This window comes from Triturus cristatus, chromosome 3_2 (assembly GCF_964204655.1).
Source record: "Triturus cristatus chromosome 3_2, aTriCri1.1, whole genome shotgun sequence".
NCBI lineage: Eukaryota > Metazoa > Chordata > Amphibia > Caudata > Salamandridae > Triturus > Triturus cristatus.
In genome coordinates, this window is record NC_140584.1 from 298,950,790 (window position 1) to 298,962,470 (window position 11,681).

Genomic DNA, 11,681 nt, shown 5'->3' on the forward strand with positions numbered 1-11,681 from the left:
AATTTTGTGAGCTCCTTGGAGATTCATAACCTCTCTTAAGCCGTCAGCGTATCTGGAGAGCTCTGGAGTACGCCATAACCGCGCCCAATATAAAAGAGGACGCAGAGTGGCTAGGTCTTTAATAGAACGCTGACCCAAATCACAAGAGTGGCTTGGTTGGAGTGCCCCTCGGGAGCGATACAAGCTCCCTAAAAACTTGTTTTCTGAAGTAGCTAGCATGTCTACACAACCAAAACCCCAGAGTTCTGCACCACAAAGGGCGCTACCTACAGCTTTTGCAGCAAAGATATCCAGAGCAGGAGCAATGGGCTTGGTGGTAGAGGCACGAAGTTCCCTCCCCAATACTCCTACTACTCGCTTGTGATTGAACGCCATTTTATCTATGTGAGGCTGCCATTTAAATTTATCGGAGATTCTAATCCCCAAGTAATCAAACTTTGACACGCTCTAGTGGCATCCCGTCGAGAATCAAAGTAGATCCAGACGATTTACTCGGTTTAAAATAAAGAAAATTAGTTTTAGAAGTGTTGATGGCAAGGCCCCTCAGCTTACAAAACAGAGAAAAGCGGTCCAACAACTTCTGTAATCCTGCCGGAGTTTGAGATACTAACAACGTATCGTCCGCAAAGAGTAGGGCGGGGACTTAATCACCCGCCAGGACCGGGGCGTCCGCATTAACTTCAAGCAAAAAAGAAACTACAACGTTCACAAATAGCGTGAAGAGTGGGAGCCAGTACACATCCTTGGCGGACCCCTCTATTCACCGGGATTTTTGCAGTTTATAGCTCCTGCGACCCCCATCTGATGCGAGCATAATTACCATCATGCATGCGGACCAGGAGGTTCAAAATGGGTGGGGGAATCCCCATCTCCTGCAAAACCAGCCATAGGCGGTTACGGGGGACCAAGTCAAAGGCGGTCTTCAGGTCAATGAATGCCAAATAAAGACCGCCCTTGCCAATGGTAACCACCTTCCAATGTAGAAGCGCCAGCCTAAATGCCTGGTCAATCGTGCTTGTTCAGGCCCTGAAGCCCGCCTGGAACTGTGAGATAATGTTATTTTCATCCGCCCATGAGAGGACCCTCTCCAGGAGAACCCTACCAACCAACTTCTGTCCAGCGTCTATGAGACTAATAGGACGGTAGCTGGCAGGGTCCCCCCTTTGCTATGGGCAATCAGCCCACGTTTATCAGCTACTGAGACATGCTCATATTGCTTTAATCTTCTAACAGTTCTCCCAGCCAGATTTTGAAGGCATTGACGTTTTCCCAACGCATTATTAGGAACCCTATAAAAAGGTGTTCTCTACCATGGTATCGGAATGGAAGCTGCTCCCAATTCCGGAGGAAAAGAAGAAGAAGAAATTGCCATTGACATAGGAAAAGGTAATAAACCCATATGGTCTACTTAAGTTGCTCAAAGGAGGCAGGGGATTTAGCAAGCCTTGGCTCACTAGATAGAGATCATACTGACCAATGGAGTGCTCCAACTGCTGACTTCGCCACAGACTGGGGTGTGTTCTTCAGGGAAGAGAGAAACCAGGCTAAATTCTGGCTTTTGATTACCACAAGATCACCGAACAACAATCCATGATGGACTGTGTCAAAGGCTGCAGAAAGATCTCAAAGTAGAACCCCCCTGCACCAGTTCTTTCTCCCAAAGTCCTTGTATTAGTCAAGAAAGGATACTAAAGGTGTTTAGACCAAAAACCTGCCTGATGCCGGTTCATGATCATTTTGTTCTCCAAGAAATTGACAACCAGGCCACCAAATGTTTTTCCACCATTTTGGCCATAAAAGGTATTGGGGATGAAAATTTGAAGTTTTTAGGGTCCTTTGAGTCTAATCCCGGTTTACTCTTCAACATAGGTGTTTCCACTACTTTCTTAAAGTGATCAGACACTTAAGACTATAATAATATGTAAATAGCAGATGAAAGATGTTCTTCATGGACAGGGAAAATGTCCTAAATATATTGATGGGACAACAGTAGTTTGGAACCTCTGACATAAGCAAGAATATATATCCCTCCTAACACAGAATTCAGAGGCAGCACATCGAGAGCTGCACATGCCACAGATGATAGAGAATTATCACAAAGGGTTTAAGTGGGAGAAACCGGTTAGTAACTTAGAAGGATGATCAGTAATTAACAACTGTAAATAAATCTCTGGGCTCACTGACAGTGTTTTTTATCTGTCCTAACATTATGTTTAATTACCTTCACAGAGTAGCTCATCAGACGGTTTCTAAATACTTCTAGGCTTTCGTCCATCTGCTGAGACGAACCCCCCACCTCATTAACTCCACAGTAAACTATTATGAGGCTTTGCTGGTGTAGCCCCCTTCCCAATTCACCAAAAGGTTCCTCAGTCACTCGTTTGAGATTGCAATAGAAATGGCTTCAACTAAAAGGGGAAGTGACTGCATGCCACATGAAATAACATACAGCTGTTAATAAAGCGCATGGGCAACCTCCATGCTAGCTTTACTTCACTTTCTTTTCAGACCAATCAATATTCAAATTCTGCTCCTGCTTTCACTGGAGAGTTAGATAATAGAAAATTAATCAGGCTGGTGTCTGGGAGGAGGTCTGTCCTACCTGCGACGCTGGTAGGCTTGCAAAACACTTTTAAAAATGAGTATTGGAAAAACCAATAGATCGCCTAAGCAAAAGATATTACCCATCCCATTGTGTTTTAGCCATGTTGTACACCAGCGTAGCTGCTGTTCAGCATAGCTAAAAGTTACTGGTGTGGAGTACAGTGTAGTGGAGTAAAGTGTAGTAGATTGGAGAGGCATATAATGGAGTCTCGCAGAGTGTCGTACAGTGGAGGGGCCTAGAATGGACTGGTGCAAAGTATAGTGGTGTTGAGTACAGCGGTGTACAATGCAGTGACGTACATAGAGTGCTGCATAGTAGAGTGCAGTGTAGGCTATAGTGCCGCAGAGTGCATTGGTATAGAATGCAGTGATGCAGAGTGCAGTAGTGTGAGGTGTAGACTGTAGCGGCAGAGTGCAGCAACAGATTAGAGTGGATAGTGCATAGTAGAGTGCAGGCGCGCAGAGCAGCTTAGATTTTAGTGGTGCGGACTGCAGTGATGTAGTGACAAAAACTGTGCATCAATTCGTGCTTCCCTAATTCGGATTTATTTTGAAATACTTACACAGTCCATTTAAATGTTATGTGGTAGAAAACAGAAAAAAAAAAAAATAATAATTTACTCCCAGTAACCAGCAAGATTGCTACAAATCCTCTTACTTTGAAGTCAGAGAAAGAAAAGTAAACACCAAGCTCCCTTGAAGACTTGAGCATGGCATTTGACCTCCTCCTTTAAATGCACAACAAATGTGACAAGATAAGAATACGATTTACAGAACTGGTTACTGAAAGGAGCAATGGAGGAAGAATAGAAGTAGAATGAAAAGGCTTTGCTTCCTGGCAGGGACAAACTGGAGCTGGACAACCTAAAACAAAGCCAGCAAATAGAAAGCCAGAAAATGTGATTTACAAACCACAAAGCCAAGGGTAAGCACAAAGCCAATGGTAAGCAAGGGGTGGAATGCATTCCAAGGGTAGCTCTCTGAATGTCTCCAAGAGGTCTTTAGCAGAGTATGCTGTCACCTAAAAATAGCACAGATCCAAAGTATGCCCTTGTTTTCTGTGCAAATGTTCTTTGTCTCAAACCGAGCTACTCCGACTATAATATAATACTTAAGGGAGATCAAGAAGCATAATCATATAAACCTACTTTGAGCCGGGAGGACAATAAACCAATTATCAGGGGAAGGAAGGTAGAGGAGTCAAATGCAAACTACATACGAGCATTTCTGACACGGCTCCAGTACATTCTCCATTTATCTCTAAGACAAGGGACTTACAGAAAATAATGGCTACTGCACCCCTTCTTCCTATTCCGTCGTACTGGAGGACCTTGAACACTCGTGGAATGGTTACATGAAAACCAAGATTACAGCATTCCAGAAACCAGGTCTCAGAGAAAAATACTATCAAGCCGACCTTGCTCTGGCACGGTTATCCCCAGTGGGTGCTTGGGGGAAGGATCTAATATTTAAAAGAAGGCTCAATCACCAGAGGGGACATCAGGACCAATCCCCAAGGTCTCTTGACTTCGGACCATCTGAGAGCAGCAAGTACAGAGTAATCACAGTGAACATTTGTATGAAAGCTTGATTCACATTTCTATTCTTTGGAGAAGATGGCTAAGAATAAACAGTCAAGTAAATGGCGACAGGCCCACACATGACAAGCAGCTCACAGCGTGATCAGTTGAGCACAGGTAAAAAACTGCTAGCAAACACTTTCTTACTGGAGTGTACGTTAAAAACACTGAACTGCATCTGCCAGAATGCAATGGATATTGCTACCGACTTGCTGGCAGAGTCCTCCCTCCCCTCGACTGTTTGGCTCCTCCAAGAGTTATGTGTTTGACCTGCCATGAGTTGACCCCGTTTTCGCTTGCAGAGGTGCTTCACATTTACAGGCAGCGTTAAGAACCCATACTTTCTGCTTAAGATCGATAAAACTCCAAAAACACACCAACACATGCGAGCAATGGTTGCGCCTAAAAGGACGGCAGACACTCTGTACTTCAAATACATCATGAACTGCATCTACCACAAGGCAAGAGAAGCGTTACTGAATTGATGGCCGTACCTTATTCGTACGACCGTGCAGGGACGAAGTATGCAAGTGTTTCGGGGCTTTCCTGTTGCTTTTGGCTTAACTCTTCTGAAGATTAAACCCACACACACAAGCCTTCATCCTGTCGCATAAGACTATCTCCCCGATTGTCTTAAGCGACAGGATGAAGGCTCGCAGACATTCACGGAGCTCTCCAACGTATGGATCGAGAAAACACCCGCTTCCCCATTCCCAGACCTTCCTTGATGCACCTTCCTTCCTGCCCGACCTTTTGTCCACCCTCCAACAACCCTGTCAGCCAAGATAAGGGCCGAGGCTGCTGAGTCGGCACCCTGGCCAGCCGCCGCGTCGCTGACATCTGGCAGCAGGGCAAGCCGCTGACTTGGCAACATGGCAGAAAGGGCCCATGATTGGCACAGGGCGCACAAGTGCGAACAGCCGACGCTGCTCCAGCCAATGATCACACAGCTCTGCCGTGGGCTGAACCAACTAGACGGGCATGCGCCAAGTCTGCCGTGAGGTTACCTTGGTTCAAATGCCCGATTCCATTCCTGGGGCCTCAGAGCAGAAAAGAACGCGCGGGCCGAATGCCACCATTTCAAATGGCGAAAAGCGGAATGGTTGGTCCCGGCAGGATTTAACGCTGCAGTTTACAAAAGTCACGGCTGTGGGCAGCAAGCCATCAACGATGAAGAAGAATCGTGTGGGCCTTACAACAGAATTATAAAGTCTATGAGGGGGCAATGGGGAAAAAGAAAAAAGGGGAGGACTCATGTGGCTGAAGCAGGACTGCACTGGGGGGCTAGGAGTGTGGGCGTGTCGGGGCGAGCCAAGTCCTTGGAACTTTATGCCTCTGCATTTAATTGAACAAGGACAACACGCGTGCTTTCACGTGCCCCCAGGTGACTCGGAAGCCGAACCTGCCCAGCCACCTCACGCTCACATTCCCAAGTCAGTGTTCACAGGCAGGTCCAGCCCGCATGCGTCTGGCATGGCGCCCACTTTAGTCTCCAGTTAGAGAAACGCTGGACACTATGTACCATTGAGCCAAGGCCAAAAGCTGATCAACGACCAACCCTGGTCAAGGAGAAACTAGTGCCGGAAAGATCAGCCTCTTGTGAACCATGGGGATGCCCAGACGATAGGTCAGGCGAACACGGAGGAAACTTAAATTTCTGTGTCCATTAAAGAGCAAAAGCTTGTCGAGTTATTGAGGGTTACCCTCACATGCACCAGCTACAACTCACTGAAGGATAGCAACTCGGGTTAGCGCAGGCAGTCCTTGAAGTCAGTACACAAGATATCTTCACCTCTTGAACCACAAGTACAGCGCGACTGCCCTACGGAGCCCCTTGATCTCCACCGGACAGAGTCTGTGACCAGCAGGGCTCGTTGTTGTTACCGTAAGCTGACCTACTAAGTTGTCCCGGAAGGACAAAACAACCCATGAACCCCTTATTTCAGCTGTGCATGCCATCGAAACATAACTGACCACTGCACTGGCAAATGAAGAGAAAAGAAAAAAAAAAACATATGCCCGAACCGAACCAAGAACGTGTCCCCCAGGGGTCCATTACTAAGAGCAAGCAACTGAACAGGGCACAACTAGAAAGTACATTTCAATGACATTCTAGGAGTAGGGACCTTAACATAGCCCAAGACCCTAACCAAAAAGTACATGACTTCCTACATTGCGCCAACCTACCATCCACTTCATGCTCCTTTAACCATCAGTGGTCATAAACTAGCAGACTCCCTCCCGTAACAGAGCGCGGTGGAAGGGGCGTGGTTGGGAGCTGATGCAACGGAGATTCATCCAGCTTCCTAGCACACACAGCTGCCCAGTCAAATACGCCTCCAATCCCACTTATTAATTGGATTACATTTAGCCTCTGGCTCCAATGCCCAAAATCCAATCTAGATTATAAACGCGAGGTTGAACAAGTTCTCAATTTACTGGACAGTGATACCAACACGAAAACAAAAACCAGGGGAGGGCATAAATTAACCATTCTTCCAACACTTTAGAAATGCAGCTTAACTGTGACGCTCGAGGTCCTAGGCGCAGAGCAGAGTCAAAATGTGGTACATTTGTTTTTAAAGATTAAGTACTACATATATATTTCGACTGTATTCCCGCCGAAACACTGCGTTGGGATCACTGGCTCTCAAACCGTTCACTTATTCTGTACTTCTAACTACCCCAAACAACAGTTTCTTGCCCTAGAATACTCTAGAACATATACACTCAAAATACAACATTATTGGCACAATATTTACACGTGACTGTATTACCGCGCGCCTGAGATACTTGTGTTCATGTAAAGTAAAGCGCTCTGATACCCGATGTCTCGGGTCTAGTTCGCGCTCTATATATATAAAAAAAAAAAAAACAGTGCCTGTTAACTGGCAGTCTCGTCTCTACTCAACATGCCCTCCTTATTGCTGGCCAGGCAGGCTGCCTTGCATCAGAAACCGGTTTCTGATGTAAGACGGCCATTGGATTTCACTCTGCAGAGATCGCTGGAGAAGGCAGTGACTTATAAATAGGAGTGGGGGCTCGGCGGAAGGCGAAGGACTGCCTGAGGCTCGGAGAGGGCCATGACGTCACACCTGCGACGGGCCCAGCAATGCAATCACTCCCTTTGTTGATGCAACAAGCGCCGGTCGCCTCTTGCACCAGACTAGCAAACATACGAGACCCGGTTCAGACAGGAGATCACAATTTTCGAACTCTAAATTGGCACAAGTGTGGTTTAATTCAGGTATACTCGCTTAAAATTGCCTCTGCTTCATTACCAGTCAATAGAAAAAAGATATTCCCACGATTGGTTTTCAAAACCCTCCACTTTTTTGTTCGGAAGTGTTGGCAGGTATGAATTGAGTCTTAAACTTCGTCGAAACAACCTGTCCCCGCATTTACAGACATGACAATATCTATGTGTCACAAGTGATCGCTTTTCTTCACACCGTCATCTTGCGAAAAGCCGACATGACACAGCGAAAATAGGGTGCGGTGAAAACCCCCAAACATATGTAGCGTCGCCTCCAATTCATGAATACCAGTCAATGTAAAGGCAGAGGGAGCACAGTTCACTGAGATGTCATTGCACGATAAAGTACAGGGCTATATCACAGTACAATAATTTGGTCGAATAGCGTAAGAAGTAAATGTGGGAAGGGTTCTGGTAACCAAAAGGAGACATGCGCAGGTTGGTATCCATTTAATTTCTACTGTGACAACATGGAATTAAAGTTTGCAGAGTAGCACTAAGTGTGTGTATGTGATTATTCGTAAAATTGTCCTAGATGACGAGTTATTGGTCCGTATATTAAGGGTAAGCAGCACCATATAGACACGTTATAGTTCAGTCCTATTATGATGGCTGGGGGAAAGAGGCCCAATACGAAGTGGAGCTTGCATGTTAGCCCATCTCTTAACTAGGCTATAGACTTGTAGATGTGCCACATAATCCGTCATCTGCTGTATTATTTGCAGATTGTAATAATTTTTTGTTGTTTCTGGATCAAACCGTTCAAAAGTTAGTAAAAAACAGTGATGCATGTTGCTGTGTAGTGGAAGGCCCTTTGAAAAGCTCAACTGGCAACCTTTGTTGCTTATTGCTATTTAAGTGTTAAACTGGTGCTAATTACGTGCAACCAATGCTCAGATAGTGTAAAAGTAACAAAGTAATACCATCACAAAATGTGCTGCATTGCGTCGAATAAGCGGTCTTCTCTTGCATCATAATTTTCTCAACCCTGCCTCATAGTTTGGCCTAACACCACCACAAATGTACAAGCATGAAATGGACATCGTGTGACTACCCCCAGCTTATCCGTTGATCTCCAACTCAGAAACTTTAAGAGGAAATGAAAGGTAGGGCGATTTAAACAAAAAGGAAGGTTAGCACTTAAACCAAAAGATCACTATAAGGGCGTAAATACACAGCATTTCTGAGAAGTCCATTAAAATGAAAAGATGATCTATATTAAGGCAGTATGAGATACATTCAGCCTCAACATCTTTGACAAGAATAATGTAAGAGTTGTATATACACCAGTTCATTATACATAATCCTTTTATACACATCCATTCAGTTGTTTGTTTATGCACTAAAGCTTTGTATTCTGTTAGACACTGATAGCAAGAGACATGATGCAATTATTAGAAGGTAGGTGTATTATATAGATTGGAGTAATGAAATGTAGGAGTAGGGTGGTTGACTTCATCAGAGACACTCATTTGTGGGCTAATGCGAATTTAAAGGCCACGAACTTCATGGGCGCTCTAGGAGCATAAAGTAAGATGGAGGGACACCTCACTTTAACACCGGAGCATGGATACCTTCAGGGGTGATAGTGCACTTACTATACAAATCGACATAACATAATAGACTTCCAGGAGTTGACGAGAGATTCAACGAAAGGACATGAACAGACAATCCAGGCTTCCGATGGAGGAGGTAAAGCTTAAAAACAGTGCCAAAAAGAATCTTCAGGGACATTATCATACGGAGCAATTCAAGAAGAACCCAAAGACAGACGCACCCATTTGGGAACCCCGAATATTCTTAAATACTACCATTTAAAAGCCTGTTGCCAAGGTTTTATGTTGAAACGACAACCCTGCCAATCACCAGGACCATATAATTCATAACGGTTTCCGGAGAGGCATTTCATCTTCCTGGCGGTGCCTACCTTATTCCCCGACTATCAAGAGAACTATTTAGGGGGAAAGTGAATACTGCTAAAACCAGAATAGAGGGCATTCTCTGGTAGTGTTCGTCCAGCACAAACGCTGCTCCCATGAGACACAATGAGATAAGTAACTGCTCTTCGGCTGCTGCCTTCTGCCCTGTAGTCACCTTCCCAGCCACGAATGGGCGTGTTCTTAACAGCGCATGTCTGCGCCCCCACAAGCCAGGCTCCCATGGTGCCAAGGGGTTGTCTGGACATGTCCGTGCGAGTGAGGGAAGCTGCGGAAGTTTCTGGAATACCCACGAATAACAAGCGACCATCACAGGACCTAAGGGTTTGGAAGCACCAAAGTAAAGGCATATCTGCAGCAGACAAATGATGTCTCCGATATGCAATCTGGTGTTCCGGTGCAGACGTAAGCCAAAGGGCGACGATATGTTAGGTATCTGCACAGAAGTACTATTTACTCAGTTTACCTATATGATGTACCACTCACTGCATGCCTCGCAGTAGACCGGCTTATTTAAACACTTAACAAATTAGCCAATGCACCGTGGCCCGCAAAACAACCATGTCCATTTAATGGCCCCCACTCACAGGGCAGCCCCAATAATGGAGAACGTCCATAGGCAAACAAATTCTCCAAGTTACTCAGAACAGGACACGAATATAATGTTCACACTTCGTGTCCCTTCAAAACCCCCCGTCTACATCTCCGCTGTTTTTGGGGTACACACGATTTGTTTTATTTCAAAGGTAGCATGAGGTCTCACCTATGAAGTTGGGGCTAACGTTGAGGCCACTTATATGCAATGGATAGGTACCCTAATTGACCGGAGCACAGAGGCTTAAGATCGATGAAGGTTGCGGTGGGGCAAGATGGAAGGGTTTCAAATGCATTTCTTCTGGGATGATGATGATGCAAAGCAGGGCTGATGAAAAGTAGGGTTGGGCTAATGTCGAATTAGGAACAGTATGTGGCTCAGAAAGGTTTCGAGGTCTAGTGTTCAACTCAAAAGGGGGGTAGTCTTGTTCCCCATCTGAAGGAAGATATTTAGCCCTAGTCCTTACTCTATAGGGAGAGGGGTGTTAAGTAGCCATTCACGCTTTTCAAAATGCGGAAATTGGTAACCCTGTTGATAGCCGCCGCCCCGCCCCTCCCCTCCCCTCCCCTCCCCTCCCCTGATACTCGGCTAAGCGAACATCCCCCGTATCTTACCTGCTCCCTCGCCCGGAAATACTGGTCTCCCCCAGACTCTCTGCACAGCAGACTGGGCGTACCGCCGCACTCGGCGGACGGAAGGGGTAGCAAAGGGCCTACGCGGCTGGGAAGCAGCTCCATGTCTCCGGCTCCGATCTCTACTTCAGACCGCGACTCTCTCCAAAGACTTGGGCCGCAACAGCTGCTTATACGGCTGCAAGTGGATTGTGACGTGTGCTGGATGTTTCACCAATCAAAAATAGAGAAGCAAGCGTACTTCACCAATCAGAGACGGTGACAACAGAAACCACTGACTTGAACCTCCCCCCTTGTCTCTGACGTCTAGGTTTGTCAATCAAAGCACCACAGAATTATGGGGTATGTAGTTTCATTGATTCTTTCAAACGATTACCTGAGTAACCGCTGTCCCACTGTAGTATTTTTTAATAATACATTTTTATTGGTTTAAATGGCAACGGACCTCTACGTAAGACAACGGAGGTTTTGATTTCTCTGGACTCCACTGAATCAATATTAAAACCCGGGATTCGGCCTAAGCAGTCGCTGCTGTTTGAAGTTTAAAGCAATACATAAAACTACCGGAACACTTATAGGTCAAGCGAATTAGTTTATTTCCTCTCCCTTTGTATTATGTTTTATTATCATTTCCACTGTAGGTATAGCACGTCCTAAACAATATGTACATTACGTGTTATAAGACACATTTCCTGAGGCAGCATTATACAAAATACCGTGTGCTGGACCATAACTATCAATCCTCTGGCATGCTATAACAGCGTTCGCAAATTTATTTAATTATTTGCTTATTTCTGAGTTTTATATAGCGCGAAGGTGTCAGAGCTCTTTACAACAGAACCAGTTACATCACATAAGAACTTTAGAGTACATGAATAACATAACAGATACAAATAGATAAACTCTATAATCACATAAGAATGGTAGTAAGTCTGCTACAGATACTAGTTGTTAGAGTTACATATATACAAGTTGCAAATTCACTCAAGATTACATTTGAGGAAGAGTTAAAGCGATTAAGGTTGGACAATTATATAATACATATTTACAGAGAATGATCATCTTGCCATTGCTGGG

General features: G+C 45.2%; 1 protein-coding gene across 1 annotated transcript in view; it reads right to left on the reverse strand.

Moving 5' to 3' along the window:
* SESN2 (sestrin 2) overlaps positions 1–10,788 on the reverse strand; it is a 37,966-nt gene extending 27,178 nt beyond the window's left edge. The window contains exon 1 of the mRNA XM_085647683.1: positions 10,587–10,788. Coding sequence (XP_085503809.1) covers positions 10,587–10,709 — 123 coding nt within the window. The 5' untranslated portion in view covers positions 10,710–10,788. The remainder of the gene's footprint in view (positions 1–10,586) is intronic.
* Between the last annotated feature and the right edge of the window lie 893 nt (positions 10,789–11,681).